Genomic DNA, 23,421 nt, shown 5'->3' on the forward strand with positions numbered 1-23,421 from the left:
GACATGGTATTGACCTCTATGAAGGGTCACTATTTTTTTTGGTCCAAACACAAGGGTGACCACTCCCTTAAGTGGTCTGTTCACCCTCTCTGCTGCTCAAACATTCCAAGGTATCTTTATGAGGGGTGAACTTCGTTATGATCATGGTGAATCGGAGGAACAAACTAACTTATTAACATTAGCTAATGGTCGAATTGTTTTCCACGCTATTGAAAATAGCTTTGATAGACCCAAAAGTCATATCGTAAAAGTTCGCGAGTCAGGGTAATACTAATTTATCAGAACGCAAGTGTCAAAAGATGTGTTTTAAACACTCTGTGTGACTGTTACCATCAGCAGGATTGTTGTTCATAATATGAAAAGAATAGAGAAATCAATCATACATCCATTCCGTTGCCAGTGTTTGTGTCATTTATTCGTTGCCCGTGACTTACAATATCGTTCCGAATACGTTAATATCGTTAACTGAGTGTCATAATCGACAAGTTGTTGTTATAGGGTTTAACGCCATTTTTCAGCACAAGATAGGCTATACATGGCGGCCAGTATTAATGGTGGAGGAAGAACCCGGGAAAACCCCGGAAAGAACCACCGACCCACGAGAAGCATAATCGACAAGTACGCGCGCACGCATACACACAAAAGAAGTAAACTCTTCTATGCCATGTAACCTTTCTGGCTAATAACTTTTCTAAAATTTGTTTTGTAGTTGTTATGTTAAAATTACGTGTCATCTACACGCCTAGATGATGTTATTTAAAAACTGTAATGATTACATTTCGATATTCTTTTGAGTAAGATAATTCTAAGTTTAATTGCACAACACCCAAGTTAAAAAAACAGATCCCTTACAGTAAAGAAATGAACTGTTAAAAAAGATACACTGACAACTTTAGATGTAGCTAATAAAGTGTAATTGATGCTTAGCAGGTCTTGAGACGGAATACAATTTTAAGGCTTAAAATTATCCCTAACACCGTTCACAGTACAACAAAAGTTATTTGACCTGCAGTCGCTGATTTCTTAATTTTATGATAGAATAAAACGTGTTGAAAAAAATAACAATATACTTGAATACATAAGCTAGATTTAAATTATTTTGTGCCTAGTATGGTTCCCAGCTTCAAATACTTCTTATTTTTCGCCACCTAGAGCAACTTAATTTTCATACGCAGCAGCGAACCAGACTATTATTTTTGCTCTCTATTGAAAAATAAATTCCCGGCATAATTTATCCAATGAAATCATTCGTTACAAAATTGTTTGTAACTGATCTTTACCAATCAAATGAATTGTCACGAAATTTGAAAGAACCACCAAAGTGCATGAAAAGTGGCCAATTCATTTGTCTTGGAATATTAGCTTAAGCTATCGTTACCTCTTGGTAACGTAAAATTAATTATAAGTCTTGTATATTGTGCGATATTCAAGGTAAATGGTGTCTAAGGGCATAAAAACTCTTTCGAATGAAATTTTTTATTGGCATGACTTTATTAGGGGTTGGTGTGTGGATACAGTGTTAGGAATGTGCTGACACTGACACTCAGAAGCACGTGTAATAGTGTTGTGAATTAATGTTATTGTGATTCATCTCCAAAGTAATCAACACCAAAGATCTTATGGGGACAACATTAAATCCTTTTATAAAATTTCGGCTCATTGGGGACCCCTTAATGGGTATTCGCTAGTCCTACATGTAAGGCCTTGACGCTGATATTTTTGTTTTGGGCGTCAGGGTCTTACTGCCTAACTAACAGCGCTGTGTATTGTGTTTTGATGTCGACTAATGTCGTAATGAAATTTTAAGGAATATCTCACAACTGGCAACTAAAATAACGACGCTTTTCTACAAAGTAAAGTCATAATGTTTTAGTCAGACTTTACTTACTCTGATGTCTTTTCTCTAATAAATTCAAATTCTCACAAGAAATGGACCTGTTGCCAGTTTTATGTGATATTTCTGAAAATTTGACTTTCGTTATACTGTTGTTCGGCATCAAAGCACCATTATTTAGGCAGTAAGACCCATCACCCTCCAGAACAACAATATTGAGTGATGTGTCTTAAGTTGTAGGATAGACCAGCAAGTTGTTCTCCACCTTTTTTTTTGTTTGACTGGCGGCGGAGACCAACATTATTCTGCACCACTCGTGCTGAGACGTTCGCGCTATGCAACTTTGGATGATCGGACCATGCGCTATTAATTAATAAATTTATTTAGACTAACCTTTGTATCCAGACGGTAAGTATGATCCCTCTTTTAATGATAACGTTGGTCTCTGCCGCCAGTCAAACAAAAAAAAAAGGTGGAGAACAACTTGCTGGTCTAGTTGTAGGACTAATGATTATGTTGTAGTGTTACATCTTGCTACCCAAATAACGGCCTTGTTTAGTGTGTTCCGATGTTGGTTGACATCGGAACGAGTTGTCAAAGTTTCAGGAATATCTCACACTTGGCAGCCCATATCGACACTTCCAGAAATTGATATGTAATTAATATACTTACTGTGCTGTTTTTATCATTGTGGAGTCAAAATCTGACACTAGCAAATGGACGTATATTCATGTTCTGTTGAATTTGTTGCAATGCGACAGTAGTGGAGGTATGCCGAAGTAGGTTCATGTGGGGGATATGTTTCTTGAATGAAACAAAATGTTGCTTATAGTTCCAATAGGCATGATATATTTGTATTTGTTTTGTTAGAGAATAATATTTCAACTTAACCTGATTTTGGCATTCCTGGCTTTGATAGCTTTGGGGCCGTCCATTTAGTTTGTATGTATGGTTGGGGGGTTTACCCAAATGCATACGCTTGCATCGGTGGGGGGGGGGGGCTCTACCGATAAGGTACGTATGCATAGGAAATGGCAGGGGTGAAGTCTCTATAATGATTTGTCTAATATGTAACCTGTTCTACTGGGTTCAGTCAGCATTTGAATTTTTGCAGAACCTAGACAAACTTTTTAAAGTTACGCAGCTTATTTCTTTGATACAGCCAGATATTAAATGTTGGTGGACTATCTGTTTTATTAAACACGTTAATATTATTAATCCTTGATCATTTCTGGGTGGATTAAATATAGGCCGTTCCATAAAAATGTGGGGGGTGGGGGTGCATCAAGCGTACATACGCAGGTGGGGTGTGTGTTAAAAAGTATGCATGTGCATGGGGGGGGAGGGGTCAAGCGTTACCAGATTTTTGCATACATACTAAATGGATGTCCCCTTTCCAGCCATCTGAAATGTAGGCAAACAAAACTTGAAAACAGGTACATTTCTTTTGTGAGAATTTGAATTTATTAGAGATATCAAGGTAAGTAAAGTCTGACACAAACATTATGACAGAACAAAAATATCAGGTGATGCAGGACTATCGCTAACATAGCCAAGAGCTTGAGAAGGGCCTAGTGATACAATGTAAGACGTATCACATATTATTTGTTTTATTACTATGTCTTTGACATCGGAACGAATAGTCAAAGTTTCAGGAATATCTCACACACCCAGCAGCCCATATCGACACTCTTCCACAAATTGATACATAATTGGTATACTTACTGTGATGTTTTTATCCTTGTGGAGTCAAAAATCTGACACTAGCAAATGGACGCATTTTCATGTTATGTTGACATTTGTTTAAATGCGACAGTAGTCGAGATATGCCAAAGTATTTGTAAGTATGTTCATGTGGGGGATATGTTTCTTGAACGAAACAAAACGTTGCTTACAGTTCCAGTAGGCATATATATTTTTATTCGTTTTGTTAAAGACTAATATTTTAACTTAACCTGATTTCAGCATTCCTGGCTTTGATCACTTTCCAGCCAACTGAAATGTAGGCCAAGGAAACTTGTAAACAGGTCTATTTCTTTTGTGAGAATTTGAATTTATTAGAGAAAGGACATCAGAGTAAGTAAAGTCTGAATAAAACATTATGACTTTACTTTGTAGAAAAGCATCATTGTTGGTTGTCAGTTGTGTGAGATATTCCTGAAAATTTGACTTTCGTTATTATGTCAGTTGATATCAAAACACGCTGCACAGCAGCGTTAGTTAGGAAGTAGGACCCAGACGCCCAAAGCATAAATATTAGTTTCGAGGTCTTAGAGAGAGGAGCCCACATAAAAAGAAGTAATCAAAATCAAGATGATAGATACATAGGTAATCTCTCTCATTCCACGTATTCTTGTGGGTTCCTTGATCTTGAGGTAGTGAATAATTTTGTTCTAAATAGACATTTGGACCTTCCGCCTGTCGTTTATAATGGTAGTTTTATTAATTAGACATATTTGATCATAACTAATAAATTCTTTCAACAATGTTTCTTTTTCTGGAAATAATAGAAAATGTATCAAAGATCTACTTTCCATTTGATCCCGATCCAAATACCAGTCTCCAGCATCTCTAGTCCTATAATGTATGACAACTACCATGATATTTGTGTTTTTTGGGGTTGCCATCTTACTGCCCAAGTAATGGTGCTGTGTATACTGTTCAAATTCTCACACAAGCAAATGGTCATGTATTTAAAGGAGACCAGAAACCAATGGAAATATAGAATAATAATAAAAGTACCATAGCAGAAAACCTTATTCTGAAGTATCATCTGCGACCATAATGCCAATATTGAAATATTGGCCTATCTTCTAGGAGCTGAATTTCCGTGACCTCGTATGCAAAATTTCTGCGCCTATTCGGTTACTTTCGGGATGTGACGTCATAGTAGCGACTCCAGCAGCCCAAGTGGGAGTTGCCCGAGTAAAAGACAATACTGTTTTGTGTTGCTTACGGGTGTAATAGAACATTAAGGAAAGCCTGTGGGCAACATTTTTTTTTTCTTTTCCGAAAGATAAAGGCATAATGAAAGAATGGATAGATTATTACAAACAAGTCGATTTCAAAGCAACACTATGTGCTCGTTACATTTCTCAAAGGACTGTTACGAGAGGCATTCTGAAATAAATGGCAGCTCAAGAATATGCAAATGCTAGGCCTAGACTAAAAGTTGGCGCTGTTCCAGACATAATGTTGAATATTTTAAATCCTGGGAAAAGTGTTAAACGTGCGAGTTACGAAAATAGGCAGAAGGCCGAGTAAGTGACCACAAAATGCAACAATCAATTCACAGATCTTTTATCTACACCAGCAGTGCTAAAAATAAATCTGATAACCCGACACCCTGGGCCCCTCTGGTTTTAGTTCCGGCCCATCCTGTATTCAAAGTGAGGTGCCCGTCAGGCTTGTCGAAACAAAAATTGTTTGCCTGAGGAAACTTTGATCGCGCTGGTGAAATGAGTAAATGTATTTTCAAGATGTTGACATACATGCCTTAACACGGCACAATCAAAATCAAATCACTACTGTCCAAGGTGAAATTTAGATTTGATTTTAATCAAATGGAGGCTTTGCCAAAAATAATATTCTAAACCGGTCGTGTTTCGAGAAAACACAATTTTTAGTAATCTTATAAAAATTACAAATTTAAAAAAAATCATTGTATACATGTAGTATGTATAAACGGTAATCTGTAATGATTGGAACTGATATAAAACTATTCCTTGGGCAATTTAAATAGCAGCGATTAAAAGAAAAGAGGTCAAAGTTTCACATTAAATGGCTGACAATAGAAACTGGGGGGGGAGACACTATTGACCCAACCCCCAACCCCTTGCCCCTATGTGCGAGCGCCCATGGGACGTACCTTTTCTCCATGTGATACACCTTATTATTCCCCCAGGACAAGCCCATTTTGCCTATTCTGGTCAGCTCTGGCTAAATTGCAAAATAGCTAAAGTTTTAATTTAAGTACGCAAACGATAAAGCCGGTGTGACTAATGAACAGACTCCTTATCCTTGCATTGATCTTGTGAAAAGGACTGACCTTCAGACATACTTCAAAGAAACCATGTTCGACAGTGTGTGTATGTGTAAGCACCAGCAATTGATTGCCAAAATAAACGATGCCTATTTTGTTGTTACTTACGATGCCATGGACTTCAGGTTTAAGTCTTGATGCATGTAACACTGTTTGCTGAACAAAATATTTATTCAGAATTAGTTCTTTAGGGCCACATATACTGCAAGGTATATTTTGTTTTATTCCTTGTAATTTAATCATGGTAATTAAACTTTACATATACGGTAGAGGAATGTCAGGTGTTAACTGGCTGAGTTTCTTCGGCGGAAATGGAGATGCGATTTTGTTCGCAGAGAAAATTTCACAGTGATCATTCATTTAAGCTAATTGGTGACAATTTTATTCTTTTAATTTTTTTATACTATAGTATTGTTGTAGTTGCTTAAAAAACATCTGAAATTTACTTGAATAATGTTTAATTTTCACGTTCTATTTACTGAAGAAGAAAAAAAGAAAAAAAACTTGTGTGATATTAATTATTTCGTCCAGTGCCAGATTTAGACGTGTGTGCATGTGATTTGAATTTTTAACGTAGCTTTAACATTTTTTCAGTCATATCACTACGATGTCTGCAGTGTCGCAGTTTAGACTGTGGATTGCATACGTTATATCTATTATAAATGGTTTGGGGTTATGTTTTTTTCTTCTGACAAATAAAAATTGACGGACATAATGTAATAATCGGGACTTCGCTGCGAAAATTTAGAGATATTACGAGATCGGGATGTAGATGAGGAAATACCCCCAAAATCGGGAGGTTTTTCTCCCGGCTTGAGAGTTGACAGGTATGAACTCCTCCGGGCTTGTGGAATTTCAGTCAGGGCTTGAGTTTATTTAAGTCACCAGCCCGGGGCCTGTGCCTAATAAATTTCTTTGAGCACTGACCAGTACAGACATAAACTATTATATCAGACTGCAGATTCAAGTTTTGAATGTGCAACCCAAATGTGGTCTCCTTCCGTCTGCCTCGCTCGCCAATGTTTATGTTTGTATTCAAGGACTGGCTAGTATTGTGTCACGGTACCACGTGATCTGTCGTCTCATCAAAACTCGGAAAAACTCTGCAATTTACGGAATCGTGGTATCTTCCATGCAATAAAATCACTGCCCGCTTACGATATTTAATTTATCAACATGACAGTCGGATTAAAATCTGTAGAGAATTACATATGTAAAAGGAAAATTTTGATTTCTAGTCTCCTTTAAGTAGTTCTGTTGGTATACATTTCAGTTGGGTGAAATACAAGGGAAGCGGGGAATGCCAAAATTGGTTAAAAGGATAAGTATCTTGAATGAAACAAAGCCCTCTAAACACTGACTTCAATATTAAGATAGTTTTGTTCTTTTCATTAAAGAAACATGTCAGCTTAATCCAGTTTAGGCTCCATTGCCTTGTTAGCACCTTCAGGTTTTTTTTGAATCAGAGCAATGGGGGAAGATACCAAGGGTTCCTCCGGTAATTTTTGCCGGGAACTATTTCCAGGTGGATTGTCCTCTCTGAAGAGAGATTACAGTGTCAATGAGAAGGACCTTTCCTTCTAGAAAATTAATGTCCATGAAGTTTGGAATATTGCTACATATTTGGCAGCCACTAATTATACAGATACAATACTTGCTGCTTTTGTGGGAATGATTAGGTCTATAATTCAGGAAAAGAAATCTTTTTCAGGTTTAATTATTTTTTAAAATGCCATTCACTGTTTTAGTCATAGAAGGGTTGTGTAACTTAGTAATTCAGCAGCCTGGATGACAAGTCTATATGCAAATTAGATGGCTTGAAAATGTTTACAGAATTTGTTCAGATTGGAAGATGGAATAATTACCTTGAATATGAGACTCGGAGCCGTGGAAAAGTAGAGCTTTTCATTAGTAGCAGATAATTATTACATAATTGATATTAGTTTTACCTCAACCCTACCCCAGACAAACTTCATTTTAAATTTCCTAATCAATATTATTTCTTAGGGTAAAAATTTCTTTTTTTCCCCAGTGAACTGACTTAACTACGAATTTCCAAAAATGACTGCAGAGCCAAGACGAGTTCTGAAGGCAATCAATAACAATCAGACTAGCACAGAATCAACTTCCATCACCAAACCTGCTGTTAGTGCCCATCCAATTACAGATATTAGCAGTACCACTAAACCAGATGACTTTGCAGGCTTGAATATGCCAGGAGAAGGAAGGAGGTAAATCATCAGAGAAAATCACTGTAACTTCTTGTGTAGGTCAGGGCTTGAAATACCTTCAGAAACTGTCACTTTTAACTGTGTTTTCAGATTGAAAATAAGTTGAAGACATTTTTAGCTCGAGGTCTTATATATACTGTACCATAGGTGCTGTAGTTACATATCTTTATTGGTGTTGACATTACCTTTTAAGTCCTAAAATGGTGGCTGAGTGGTCTAAGATGCTCGCCTTTGCCTATCACTGCCATCTCTCCACTGATCATGGATAATTATGTTTAGATCAGGTAAATTTATATGTGAATCATGCATAAATAACAACTTGTACATGCATAATTAAATAAAATATGCATGTTGGATGCAGAAAATGGTGTTTCACAATAGAATTTAACCCTTTATTCTTGAGTTTACAGTGTTATATTATTGTAGTCTACTGTTCTTAAAAAAATTGCATCTCATCTAGGATCATGCCTTTAACATGCATGCCAATCATTGTGCTTTTGGCATAATCATTACTCATTTTTTCACAAAATCACGCCTTATGCTTAAATGTATTCAGATTGTGCATTTTCGGTATAGCCCCCTCCAAAAAACATTAATAAAATGTTCTATCATTTTTATTAACATCCCATTAATCCCACAGACCATATTCTAGAAAAGACGGCTTCTTTGTTGCTACGACATAAGAGTAAGCTTGTCAGTAGACTTGCATGCACTTTCCTTACAGTATTATGTTTTATTTATAGCAGTTGCCCTATTTCCAAGAAACATGCTGGTTCTACTTTCATACTTTTGACCTTGGTTTCTATTTATTGCAGCTGTATGGCTTAGTTAGGAGGGAACAGACTGGTTTTCTAACTTGTAATTTTTGTTTGCAGATTCTTTGTTCAAATTCATATCTGATACAGAACAAGTCTATAGGTATTTGGTGCTAAAAGTCAGATTTATTCTAGTCGATGCGTCTGTTAGAGCAAAAATGTTTTTCAAATAATTTCACAGATGGATTAGGAAAAGACAAAAAATCGATTCAGGGATGAATACATGAATTACACAATACAGCGTTCCATTCTAGGGCAGCTTCATGTTCCTTGCAGGCTGTGTGGAAATGATTTTAATATTGGTCATTGTGGTAAAACAAAGAAACCTTGAATTAGCTTATTTTACTAACTCCAGTACTAACGTAACTTCTTTTTTACAGCAGAACTAAATTGTGGACACAAATTTTATAAATTCAGAGGTGTTATATACCGAGTTCTTACTAGAACACTGACTACCCCTAGCGGTAGAAGACTACATTGGTCTTTTGTTCAAACAGATGTTTCCTGATTCCGAAATTGCAGAAAATATGCATGTGGAAGAACAAAATCATCTAATATTGTTAGGTGTTTAGCCTAAGATACTTCACTTAAAATTGCAGAAGCCATGAAAATTGGGCTGTTGAGTATTGCAACAGACAGGAGTAGTGATTATGATGACAAAAAGTTGTACCCAGTATACGTAAGAGACTTTGACAATGAAAAGGTCAGTGTCAGAGTGCTCTTCTTTCTTGTATTTGCTTGATAATGCGTTGAATAAATATAAGTTGGCAGAACTGTATGGGGTTTTCAGCTGATAATGCATCAGTGATGACTGAAATTCATAGAAATTCATAAAGGAGTTGCATTCTATATTTTGAAAAATTTCTCCATCAGTGTTTATAACAGTTTGTCCCTGTCATTTGATACACCTTGCTTGCAGGAAAGACTGCTGATAAATTAGGAGAACTTCTGAAGTATCAAGTTGGCACTCTACCTGACAATGTACTTCATGTGAACAGAGTTTTTTTTGTTGATCTTATTTCCCAGCTAAGAGACCCAATAACTGGAAGATATAAATTTCCTCTTCTTTGTCAGGTTATAAAAGGAATATTGGTTCTTTACCATTCTAATGCTGATTGTGAGAGATTGTTCAGTATTGTTAACAAAAACAAAACTAAATTCAGATCTAGGCTTTGTAACCCAGCACTTATTGCTCTACTGGTGTGCAAAACATTCATTGTCTCTGCTGATACAAAGTGTTTTGAAATGCAATATTAGTCTGTTGCTTTTTAAAGCTCAAAGTGTTATATATGAAAATTTGAGGCAGTAATTGATGTTAAAAGTCCAGAGGGATAAATAAATAATTTTGTACATATGCTCATTGAATTTTTATCATGTTATATGTGGAATACTATTTCTGCTCAGATTACTCTTTTGTCCACTCAGAACAAAAAAAAAAGGAATTATTGATGGGTAAATTAATTAAATTTGTTTTGTATCACTAATATAGGAAAGTTTATTTAATTTGGAGTACTGATAATTACAAACTGTCTGCCCTGCTAAGCTGCCATGATTTACATGATCATGCAGTTGTCATGTACATGACTGTTATGCAAAACACTCAACACAATAGAAACAAATGTAATATTTTTATCAGGTTAAAGAATACATGTCATTAATGAGATTACTTCTGTACATTTATTAAATTTTTAACTCTTGATCAATGATATAACTGTATAACAAACAAAAATTAAAATTTGCTCTTAGTAACTGATTAAAAACAATTATTGGTTAAGTGGAACCTATTATCGATTATGAAATTCTGTCCGATTCCCATCACTATGTATAATACAGGATGATTATGCAACTAATCAAAAGGACTTAAAAGAAAATGAGGTGTTTCAGAAATCCTGTCAGAGAATGATTTAAACAGTTAAAGTAGTGTTTTTTGTAACTTATTGACACATTACTTTTAGACAACTCATATTGGGAGTGACCTATTTTAGGCATGGGTTGGCTTCTGAGACATTGTTACTTGTACAGTCATGAACATTTATCTGTGCATGCATTCTGAAGCGTACTATGCCACCACCAAAACCATCATTGGCCTATTTTCAGACATTAGCGTTATGTTCAAGTTGGTTTTGGGCACACTGTTGCCCATACAGACATGAAACATTATATGTGTTTATGTATTTTTAAGAGCAATGTACTGTGATATAAAAATAAGTAATTGTGACCTTTTTACATTTTAGTGACTTTACACCTCTGATGGTACTAGAGTTCTTTAACCATGTTGCTGTAATTGTTGCAAGCCACACACACAAATTCGCTACACAGTCTTTTTATCCATGGCTGCCTATAATCGGATTTACTTATGTATGTTTCAGTTATATGCATAACCCTGCTAAATACGTTATTGTGAACCCAAGTAAAATATACTCTGGAGGTTGACATATCAAGATATTTAATGTGGATTGAGTGAGCCAAATCAGATTTTCTCTATTTAAAAAAAATCTCTTGTTGACTGATAAGAGGTTAGCTTAATTGCTTATTTTATTAGCTTGTTGATCATGTACTTTTGTTCACAGGTGGAACGGTACATCCATGCTGTGTATCAATATGATTACTGATACACAGTCTATGCTTGGATACATTATTGATAGGCATAACAGATTTCGTGGTCTTTTCATCTTTACAAAGTCTGTCAGTGATGGGGTGGTGCCATTTTTTTATATGTTGACATTGGTTGAATTTCTGTTAAGCAGATTACAGACAGACAAATAAAGACGTATCATTTGGTCATATGCCAATCTCATCCCTGACAAGATATACAAAGTACTTCCAGAAAGACTACCTGTTAAATGTTGTTGATTTTGGTTCACTATTTTAGTTTACACTCTGTTCCATTTGTTCAGCAGACCAGCCAGCCCTTACGAATAGACTTTAAGTCTTAAGGAATGACCTATAAAATACAGATTTATGAATATTAGCAAATATTGCAGAAATATGATTGTTACAGTAAAATCCTGACACATACTTGTTGGTGTTTGATTAAGATCCTGGTTTCATGTTAGATTTAATGGAGTTTGTCAGGGAATCAGACTAACTTGACAAGAGTACCTGAGACACTTTAAATTACATATATAACATCTGCATGATCAAGCAATTGCTTATCAAATTTTCTCAACATGGTGTGGAACAAGTTTAACATGTTCAAGACAAAAGTGACAATAAGTCTCTTAAAAAGTTTAAATAGCACAAAAGAGTAAAATGGAATATTTAAAATCTTGGAGGGAAAAAGCAGGAAGGCTTATTGGACATTGTTGACTAGAATGTATCATGACAGGAGATCTGATTGCTGTTGCTATGCAAAATTAAAGAGAAACAAGACAGCCAAAAGGAGTACATTAAACTGAGAGATAGCAAGAAGCCATTGAGCTTCATTGGGTTTGGAAAATTGTACTGCAATTAATAAAGGTCAAAGGGTATCTTACAAACTTTCTAATTAAACTAGTTTGCCATTGCTGCATCTATAATACAAGTCACAAGGGTCATTCAAGACTGGCTATTTCAGTAATTGGTGTCATATTTTTAGAATTTGATTCTACATACCTTTAAGTGGCATTTATTCATGTCATTTGGATTCGTATACATCCATATTGCTTCGGAAGGTCATTATTTAAACGCCCAGAGAGGTGCATATGGCAAAATCAGTGTCAAAGTTCGTCGATATTTTTGGATGAAATGAACCTAAAGGTGTGATCCAGTACAATCCGGATTGAATGTTGCATGCCTTGTCATCACAATGAAAGCTATGCATATTGATAGACAAATTCATACTACCCTCCCTTATGCCCATTCCACTCAAGGTGCTCTTATTTTGACCAAAGTTTAGTACATGGCCACCATTGTCAAAAGTCCATAGCGATAATTTTCATCTGGAAGTTTCTTGGTGACAGTTACGGTGCAGAGCATTCAATACTCCAGATTGAACAGACTTGGGTTAAAGAAAATTAGTGTTAAATTTTAATAAAATATAATTATTTTAAAATGAGTACATGCACATACGTGATCCATGTGACTTGCTCTATAGCTCTGATCACACTTCTGAACTTATTTAATGCATTTTTCCTACTTGATATAATCACTACCTTCCTAATGATGTCCCTGGAAATGTTGATCTTTTATAAAAGGAAAAGTAACATTATTTCACTTTCTTTTCAGTAAAGCCTGGGGTCTAGAACACTTTGACATAGGAAAACCCTTGGGGCGTGGCAAGTTTGGCAATGTCTATCTTGCAAGAGAAAAAGAAAGCAAGTACATTGTTGCTCTTAAGGTAGGTATTGTTTTAAAGCCACTATGTGTGTGTGAATATATATATATATATATATATATATATATATATATATATATATATATATATATATATATATATGATCCAAATATTATTCAAATGGCCCTTGCTGAAACAAATGTTCCTTAGATTAATGTGGTCACCAAATATTTGTGAAATCTAATATGAAAAAAAAAAACCTAAAGGTTCTAAAAAGTTGTACCAAAAGATCAGGTCAAGCTCGACTTGAATTTTAGGGACATGTGACTTCTCCTTTTGGACAGAACAGGGAGAAGATGACGCAAAGCAAGAAATGCAATATATATGTATGTGTGTGTGGATGTTCTCTTATTTGAAGTATGCCCTCTATTTCCCAGTATTCATATTTGTGTTTAATATTAGATTTAAGCAATACAGTGGAACCCCACTATAACACGATAATTGTTGGGGGGGGGGGAATTGGATCACGTTAATATCGGGGTTGCATTCATGCGTGGTTTTGTAGTATTTTATTTTTTCAGAGAATAACTTATTGACACATACGTATATTCATGTCTAATTTATATGATGAATAGGGTATCAACACCGTTTACTATCGTGCCGTTGTGGCTTGCAGTTCATCAATAATGCATGTAATTCCATTGAAAAATTGCACACAGATTTACAATATTCAATAATTTTTTCCCCCAGATCATTGTGTCTAAATTCAACATCAAATATACAGCATGAACAGAGTATCAACACCGTTTACATGCTGTCCGATATTGTACCGTCGGGGCTTCCAGTTAATCCATAATATATGTAATTCTATTGCAAAAATTGCATAGATATTTAAACTGTTCAATAATTTTGTCACACATCATTGTGTGTCTGAATTCAATGGGGAAATTTAACGGCAAAATTAGGTTAAGAAAGACAGCAGGTGTACGGTTCATTACGTTCCAGGGTCTATGACCGGTGTCTGTACAAATTTCATACTGCTAGAATTTTATCATATGCGTTTCCTGTACATTTATCCATTGCAAATTTCCAATAATTAACACTTGTACGCCTATTCATTTGAATGGCTACAGCAAGAATAACTAACAATCAATACATGCTTTCAGCATGCATATAACCTTTACTTCAGATTTTGTGAATATCGAAAGAAACATGTAAAAACTACTATATTAATCATTGCACAAAGTGCAGAGAACGACTTGCGTTTGAGAACTTGCTTTACCATAATGGTAAAATATTTTTATTAAAAGAAATAGGAAGTTAATAATGAGTTCGTAAACAAACACCATACCCATGTGAAACCAGAGAACTAAGTGCAGTAGGCCTGCAATGGTCACAAGTCACTTTTATAATAAAAAAATTTAAGCAGAACGCATGTACAACTTCATACCCTTTCAATTTCCAGCTAATAAAGTGGACATTATTTATTGATCAGCTAATTGCGTCTAATAACACCGCCAAGCCCAGCAACCATGTTGGCGGCTTTTGTTTTTTTGATGTTTATTAAACTGAGAATCTTTTATCAACCACCGCATTGTCTGCTGCTTGGTTGTGTATGCAGTTAAAGAAGAAACACATGTTGACTATTGTTTGAGTAATGATTGTATACAGAATTAATTGAAGATAATCACAAAGACAACTTACTGGCTTTACTCATGGACCAGTAATAAATAACATTTCCGATAATGTTTATTTTGGCATAACACTTCAAGAACCTGGTGATATTATTTAATTTCAGAAGCTATTCCATGGTTGTATTAGATTCGAAATCAAAGTGAACTCTTTCCCAAAATGATAATAAGCATTTTTGCACACTATTTCTCGTATTTTAAAAAAAGTTTTTTCCGCATATGAGAAAAATACACGTACATGTATTTAAAATTTTGGTAACCATGCCACGATCATATCATACGCAATCTCTTCCCCATAATGATAATAAATTTTTTATACACTATTTCCTGTACTTCGAACAATATTTTTTCATGTGCGAATGAAAATACAACATTTCGGGAGCCATGCCACGATCGCGTTATAGCAGGGTTGCACAATACTTTATTTTGAAGTATAATATTTTCTGAGTTATATTGGCCATATTACTTTAAAAGAGAATAATAGAAACTACATTATAATGAAATTTTCACAGTACCCAGATTACATTATTGTAATTGCAAGTTAGTAAAAACGTTTAATCAACTACCCTTAATTTAAAAAAAAATACTTTCTGAAAGTTCACAATGATGGTACTTTTTTAAAGATTTCTAAACATGTTTGAAACAACCCCTGTACCATGTACATGAGGGCAAATGCACACGTCTTCATATCATACTGTTCGTCTTGATTTCTTTGTTGCGGATAAAACATCAGAGGTCTCTCTAGGATTTTAAAACTACGAGTCCAGGACTCCTATTATGGAAAAAATAGTCCCACCAACAATCCCCTCCTAGAAGCATATTGGGCATACCTGAAGTGGCAAAATTTCCAGATGAGAAGAACCAGTGGTTACAGTTGTTGAATTTTCTAAATTCTTTGCACTACTGACATATAGCTCTTGTTTGTCCATTAATGTGAGACTGAATTATGTCAGGCCAAGGAAAGGTCTTATTCCAAGCACTAAGCTAGGCATTACACACTTTCTTACACTTAGCTATTGTTCCATCTCAACTATCAGTTCTAGCAACTTTAGCACTAATCTGAATCTCATTACAATCTTCGTTAATTTGCCGTTTATTGCAAACAGCATTTGTCTAAGTCTCAATGTATCTTGATTACAAGGTCATGTGCACTACTTATTCGACTTCACTTGAAAACAACACAGTAATGAAAACTAAAGTTGTTCATTTGATGTACTCTTATAATGACCACATGTATGTCACTGGGTCTGTCTATGTGCAAGAGCTTGTTTGTCAGCATAATTGATATCAAAACTAGGCCTAGCTACTGATGGCTTGATGAATACATTTCACTCCAATGCAAGGCTAGAACTAACCTGGCTAAAGTTAGGCAGAATCTCAAAAAGTAAAGTCAGTCACTGTACCTCTTAATAAAAATAATCACAGGGTTAAGTCGTTTTCGCTTTCCTTACAGAAGAAGGCAAAGTTTACATTTTTTAGACTTAGTCACCCACTTCGCCTGGTAGCGTGACCTCTGAAAGATGTAAACATTGACATATCTAAGTATTCGTTGTATTGGAAAATGTTTAAATTTTTAGTTCCAGTTGTTGCTTCAGTTCTGGCATTATACTTCTTTCATACTTCACTGGGTTTCCCTCAGATTTATTTATTTGTAAAAATGATTTTCACACAGTAATATTTTATTCCACTCTAATTAGCATTAAGCAGGCTTACTACCACAAAATATACTTAAATTTATGGGCATTTTTGATAAGTTCAACAATATGAAGCTTTATTTGATCAGGTTCTCAGAGGATAATAATGAAAGTTAGATAAATTGCTTTTTAATTAACTCTTTAACTTCCACTGATGTGTATAGCCGCTGCATACTTGTGCCTTGCTCTGCACTGACTGATAAATCCACTTGTAAATGAGCACTGCTAACCATAGCCATGTATTCCTTTGCTGGTAGTGTGCCCTAGGCCTTAGTGATGGATATAAAATTATCTCAGGAGTTAAACATGTTATGTTACAAATGATTATATTTGCCAATAATGGGCAGTAAAAAGACATCAGATGAATCAAAATAGAGTTAGCAAATGATGTTATTGCTGTGAAAGATGTCATGTACCAAATAAGACTACTAAAAATTGGAACTTTGTACCATGTGATAGTTAATACATGGAGTTATTGACAATAAAAATAATGGCTTTCTTTAACAATTCTGAATTGTAATTTTTAGAGGGCAGGATTGGTGATATTGATTTAGGAAGGGTTGGCAGTAACATTGAGTTATCATCTTTCTCCGGAAATTGATAGGATCAGATAATGACAATGATGCAGTGTTGATAAGAGAGTCACATTTTCTGAAAGTCGCTGAGTTCACTGAAAGCAATGGTCCTACTTTCATTTTGAGTGAGAATGAGAATAAAAGATTTTGTTAAATATTTTCAACTGGCATTAAATGAAAGAATTGTGGCTGAAACCAACAACTATATAGCAGACTTGATGAAAAGAAGACTGTTTAAAACAGAAAAGGCTGCATGAGATGTCTATAATGTGCAAGCATTGTGGTGTTCATCTTTTTGTAATACATAACTGCTGTTACAAATAAGACCAACTGCAACTTAAGAACTAGTAGAATATAATGACCAATTAAAATTTGGGCCGCTCCGGTGGCCTAGTGGTTAGAATGTCCACCTCAGAAGTGGGAGGTCGTGGGTTCGATCCCTGGATGAGTCATGCCAAAGACTTACAAAAAGGTTACTAACAGCTGCCTTGCTTGGCGCTCAGCATTAAGAGGTTAGTGTTAGGACTGGTCAGCCTGGTGTCAGGATAATCTGACTGGGTGGGACATCAAACTACATGTCTGCAGCATGAAGCCCCAGTGCTAGACATAACTGTAACACTGCCGACATCGTAGCAATATGACTGAAAAATTGTTAAAGCTACGTTAAAAATCCAAATCACACACACACACTAATTAAAATTGTGTTAAATCATAATTATACAAATCTGACATAATTTTGCATACAGTAATTACCGACTTGTCATTAATGCCACAAATAGTGTGTTTTGTGTTCAGTTCATAGATTTTATTTTTTTATCTTTTTGGAGTTAGTGGGATGAAAGAATCACTCAGATAAAAGGTAGTTGAAGCTTTTTTATGTGTGGTTTTTTGTATATTGTCAAACCCAGTTATCTTTCGAACCCATGTATGTCGAGTGTTTTCGTCTGGTCCCGAGAAAAGCCTTCTTTGTTAGGCTAATTTTTTTTCGCTTAACTCTACCCCTGTTAAGTTGATAACCCCATTATATGTGGCATACTTTTAAGTTTGAAGTAACTTTTTTAATTTGATGAAATGCAACTTTTAATGTCCATCTCAGAAATTTCTTTTACAAGAAATGGTCTGGCATTTCCACTATTACTGGTACAAATGCTAATCAGTAATAGTGGAAATGCCAGACCATTTCTTGTAAAAAAACAAAATGTTTTTTTACCAGAAATGGTCTGGCATTTTCACTATTACTGGTACAAATGCTAATCGGGGCCCCGAGTGGCCGAGTGGTCTAAAGCGCTTTCCATTATGGATCACTGCCATCTTACTTCTGTCTATGTGGGTTTGAGTCTCAGATTCGGCTGATGTGGGTATGTGAGAAAGCTTGCCAGTAGCTTCTCGTCGGTCGGTGGTTCTTTCCGGGTTTTCCCGGGTTCTTCCTCCGCCAGTAATACTGGCTGCCATGTATAGCCTATCGTGTGCTGAAAAATGGCGTTAAACTCTACAACTACAACAACAAATGCTAATCAACCAATCTCATCAATGCATGGTTTATCTCTTGCATAGAGTCAAGAAATATATCTTGTAAACAGTGCTTTTGAGTAAGGAAATTGAATCAATGCATTTCTGACCTTAACATAAGCTGCATTCAAAATAGACATTATCACATGTCAACACCATGACAACATAGTTCAACCCACACAGCATCGCACATTTGATTTTATCTGTAACTCAGAAAATTATCAGGTTAACATCATTAAATGTAGTTTTAAAAAATACCTAACTTGTTTACAAAATATATTTAAAACGAATTTGGTAATAGTTAAAGTGTTTCCATGCTTGGTATTAGTGTAAGTCTTGAACTTCAGCATGGCTAGATCATGTGACTCACAATAATCAATAAATAGAAACCTGCAAAATTACAAACTTAGCTGGCCCCCTCCCAACACTTGGTTATTAATTTATTTTGAACATGAGTAAATAAAAACACCAGTGGTATTGTTAAGAGAAATCAGTAGCATCCAGTATTTTTTTAAATGAAATTGTTGATCTCTGTGCCATGATCATATGTTCTTCAAAACACGGAATGAAGCAGAAAGTGACTGATAGGATTAATGTATATGAAACAGAAAGAGGAGTGCTTTCATTTGTATTGGGGGCCCCGAGTGGCCGAGTGGTCTAGAGCGCTCTCCATTATGGATCACTGCCATCTCACCTCTGTCTGCATGGGTTCGAGTCTCAGATTCGGCTAATGTGGGTATGTGAGAAAGCTTGCTAGTAGCTTCTCGTGGGTCGGTGGTTCTTTCCAGGGGTTTTCCGGGTTCTTCCTCCACCATTAATACTGGCCGCCATGTATAGCCTATCGTGTGCAGAAAAATGGTGTTAAACCGTGCAACAACAACATTATTTGTATTGGTTTTATCTTAAATATCAAAGTCTTGCAATCCATCAAAAGAGATTAGCCGACTTTCCTTCTGGTGCTGTGTTTTGGCCAACAGTCAGTGATCAAAGTCAGGATGCATATGGGACTACAACTGTATGAATGGAATAAGTTGGCTTCTAACTGTTTGAATGGAATAAGTTGGCTTCATACAGAATTTGATGTTGAGACAGTTAACTTTAAAGACTTGAAGCACATTTTACAGTTTGTCGATACATGAATACCGACAGCCTCATCTTTTTCCGATATGGAGGCAAATTTTATGGGTAAAAACCAGCATGTACTGGTGTAAAGGAACCTCTGACAATCAACAAAAATGATTGATTTTCACACACAGTATTGGTCAGTTAAACATTTTGCTGCTAGTCAACTCCAACAAAAGAAAATACTTCCAAAAAAAGTAAAGTCCTACATGTACATGTACTTAAATTGGCCTAAATTTTTGGGCAGCATGGGAAAATCATTATTTTGCTGAGGCTACCAAAGGGGTGAGGCTATTCATAGGGAAATAAAAACAATTTTAAATCACTTACTTTGTTGCAGTAATTTAAGTGTTGTAAAAAGACCCCAATCTTCTTTTTCTGCAACCAGGCATAACTGACTTATTATATTTATTATAATTTAAAAATGCCATTTGTTTTTAGAAACAAACTCTTCATTTTTAGTACAGCAGGTGCATAATCATTGTTCTGCAGCAGATTTGTCAGCTAAACCCTGGTATCTCGGGACCTGGTTATGTTGACGATTTTTTTACCACCCACCCTGGTGTAATCGAGGTAACCGGGTTTGACTGTATAATCAGCCAGTTATAAGGGAAAAAATATATTTAAAAATTGGCTTATATGCTCAGATAATAAGCAAAAATGTTTTATTTCACAGTAGCAGCATCAGGCTCTGTAGTTGGACCTCAAACCAACTGCAGTAATGTCTTTAGCTAGGTAGAGCAGATGGTCACTAAAGCAGCACTGATAGTTAAAGAGTTGAGGTCTGGTTTATGCATATTTTGTTATAAAAGGTCAGATATGTGCTGATGCACAATAAAGTATATAGTGTTATGGTTGGCATGTAAATTGTTGAATTATAGGGGTTTTACAAGTCTGGAAGACAGACTTTCAAACCTGTTTTTCTTGTGCTTTCTGGCTATAGATTGTTTTAAACAGACTGGGGAAAAAATTGGATCAAATAGTTAAGTCACTTAATTGATCCTTTTGTAAAGCAGTTACGTGAACTATGCAGGTCTATGTAACAGGCATTGGAAGCAGCCAGCATTATTACATAGCGAGTACAAGCAGAATTGTTGAGGGGGTGCAAAGCATAATAGAGACATGTGTATCACTTGTCCATCAGGATTGTTTTTGAAAGCTCCATTGACATTATGATGAAGCATAGCATCGTGTAGAATTATTCATAGCTCTGTATCTAGCTCATGTTTACCAAGTACAGCAGAGTTTATGCCATACTCTGGTTCCAATGTCATTATCTAGTCAGGTTATTAATGTCGAGATTTTGTTTTACTGTCACAACTGATAGTTTTAGTCATTATATCATTTTAGTGTTCTTTGCATCATCAGAACTGCCTCAAGGGAAAGTAGAGTAAAGTGACAAAAAAATTCTCTACACAAATAACTTTGTTAAATGTTAACCCAAGAGTGCAAGTTTAGTTCTCCTGACATATTTTACCCCAACAGGCATGATATATTGATGGAACTTATGGTGTTTCTTGCCTCATTCTGGATCAGAGGAAAGAATTGTTATTAGAAGCTGAAATTCCTCTCAAAATTATTTTAAATTAGCATGATCATGTTTGTAGGTCATAAGTAAATGAAACAATTAGCTTGCCACTAAAAGCCACCCATATCAAGTGAAGGTTTTGTAAATGAGATTTACTACCTCGGTTTAAAACATTTTTATTGTTTTGGTTTATGATTTTGTCTGATACACTCCTTGTGATAGAGTAGGTTTTGTTTTGTTAAAATATAGTCTGTTAAAGATGCTGGGATAGTGAAAGCATTTACCATACACCTTTCTTTGTCAATCTCAAGTTTTCATTGAATTGGGTCCTTTCTGGTTTAAAACTTTTGAAATTTTTAGCTCTCCATGTCATAGATCAGGTAAGCTTAAGGGCTGGTCTGTTCTGTCCATTCATTTTTTGTCACTACTCCTTCGACATAGCTGCCAACCCTCACGAATTTGGCGTGAATTTCATGACTTTTTCAGCGATTCACGGACTAACGCCGCAAGCCAAAAATTCTCCAATTTTCAATTATTTTAAATCTTTAATAAAATAACCGATTTCCCGTTAAGTGCTAGTCGTGATATTGGCAGTTGCTGAAACGGTACGGTACTGCTGGCCGCGATATTAGTAGAACTACAGCCGATTAGTACAGTTGGCCCGATAGCAAGCATTTTAGCCTATTTTAATCTATATGTATAAGAGTAGTTTTCAAATGCTTTTGAGAGAAACTGGGGCCTAACCGGAATTTTGCTTCGCACATGGGTCACCAATACTGATTTGAGTTACCATTTGGCATTGCATGTAAGATCTTGAGAATGTCTTCACCAAGGAAAAAGAAGTGTATTGCTGAAAAAGTGAAGTTTAATTTGGAATATATCAAAAATTGGCAGTGCATTCTGTCATTAAACATTGATATACATCATGCTTTTTGCACACATTGTACCACAAATTTTAGTATTGGGCATGGTGGCAGAGACGATGTGAGGAAGCACATCAGTTGCAAAAAACATGTAGCAGTTCGGAAAATTAAGATTTTGCAGATTTCAGCTCTGGAATATTTTAAGCCATCAGCGGAAGACCTGCAAGCTACCAATGCTGAAGCATTATTTGTGAGTTTTCTTGTTGAACAAAATCTACCTTTATCCACAGGTGCTAGACACGAGCTTGATGTTGAGAGGAAAAAAAACAATAATCTAAAAAATCACAGTGAATGACAAAATTATCTTAGCTTACCCCCATGACCTGTCCATATTATATGGCTTGTTTTACTCCTGAGATATTTTTCTATCCATCAAGCCATCATTGACTTTCTGTGTTGTACCAAACTGAAGTTATGGTCTCCGAAATGTGCGATTTTCGCGAATTTTTACTCTGAGACAAGTACGTTCACATGTGAAAACCGGTGACAAGAGCTAAATATCTCAGGAGTAAAACAAGCCATATAGTATGGTCATGTGCCTTTAAAAACAAAAATAGCAGAAGGAAATAGAGAGTCCTGGTTGGAACGAAGTATTTGGAAGTTCCCTACCTTCTCTCTTATATATTATGATAGAGAGGGTCCTATGTCAGAACAGGTCATGGGGGTAATCTAAGGTATTTTTGTCACTCAGTATGATTGTTTCCTTTAGATTATTTTTTCTTAACATCAAGCTCGTGTCAAGCACCTGTGCCTTTATCAGCTGGAGACCATGTTAAAAACATTTGTTCCGATAAATGTTCCTGGACTCGAAAATCGCTTCCAAATTTTCCTGTTGAAGAACCAAAAGTGCTGCAGCTCCTGTGCATTCCTCACAGCAACAGTGACAGCGAAAGATTATTTTCTCTAGTGAGGAAAAATAAGACAGACTTTAGGACCTCCTTAGCTGCAGAAAATTTGTCAGCAATTTTAGTCACCAAGATCAACCAGCAGGCAAGAAGTCTGGGCTGTTTAGAAAACAAATTTGTGATCAAGCAGTTAAGGAAGTTCAAGTCTGCCACAGTATCATGTCTTGATAAATAACCACAAGAACAAATGAAGTTTATGAATACCATAATAAATAGAAATGCAGATATATTTCTGCATATATGTAGTGTTTTAGTTTTATATTGCGATCTTGATATAGTGTAGTATTGACGGTCTTA

The 23,421-nt window shown here is 35.6% G+C and overlaps 1 protein-coding gene across 2 annotated transcripts in view; it reads left to right on the forward strand.

The window, feature by feature from the left end:
- Positions 1-1,287: 1,287 nt before the first annotated feature.
- Positions 1,288-23,421, forward strand: part of LOC149779831 (aurora kinase C-like) — a 43,807-nt gene continuing 21,673 nt past the window's right edge. The window contains exons 1-3 of one of the 2 annotated variants that reach the window (XM_089936500.1): positions 1,288-1,431; positions 7,909-8,107; positions 13,129-13,240. In XM_089936500.1, coding sequence (XP_089792626.1) covers positions 7,938-8,107; positions 13,129-13,240 — 282 coding nt within the window. In that variant the 5' untranslated portion in view covers positions 1,288-1,431; positions 7,909-7,937. The remainder of the gene's footprint in view (positions 1,432-7,908; positions 8,108-13,128; positions 13,241-23,421) is intronic. The other variant, XM_089936501.1, reaches the window with a different exon arrangement.

The sequence above is a fragment of the Sinohyriopsis cumingii genome, chromosome 16 (assembly GCF_028554795.1).
Source record: "Sinohyriopsis cumingii isolate HCF-2022 chromosome 16, ASM2855479v2, whole genome shotgun sequence".
Taxonomy (NCBI): Eukaryota; Metazoa; Mollusca; class Bivalvia; order Unionida; family Unionidae; genus Sinohyriopsis; species Sinohyriopsis cumingii.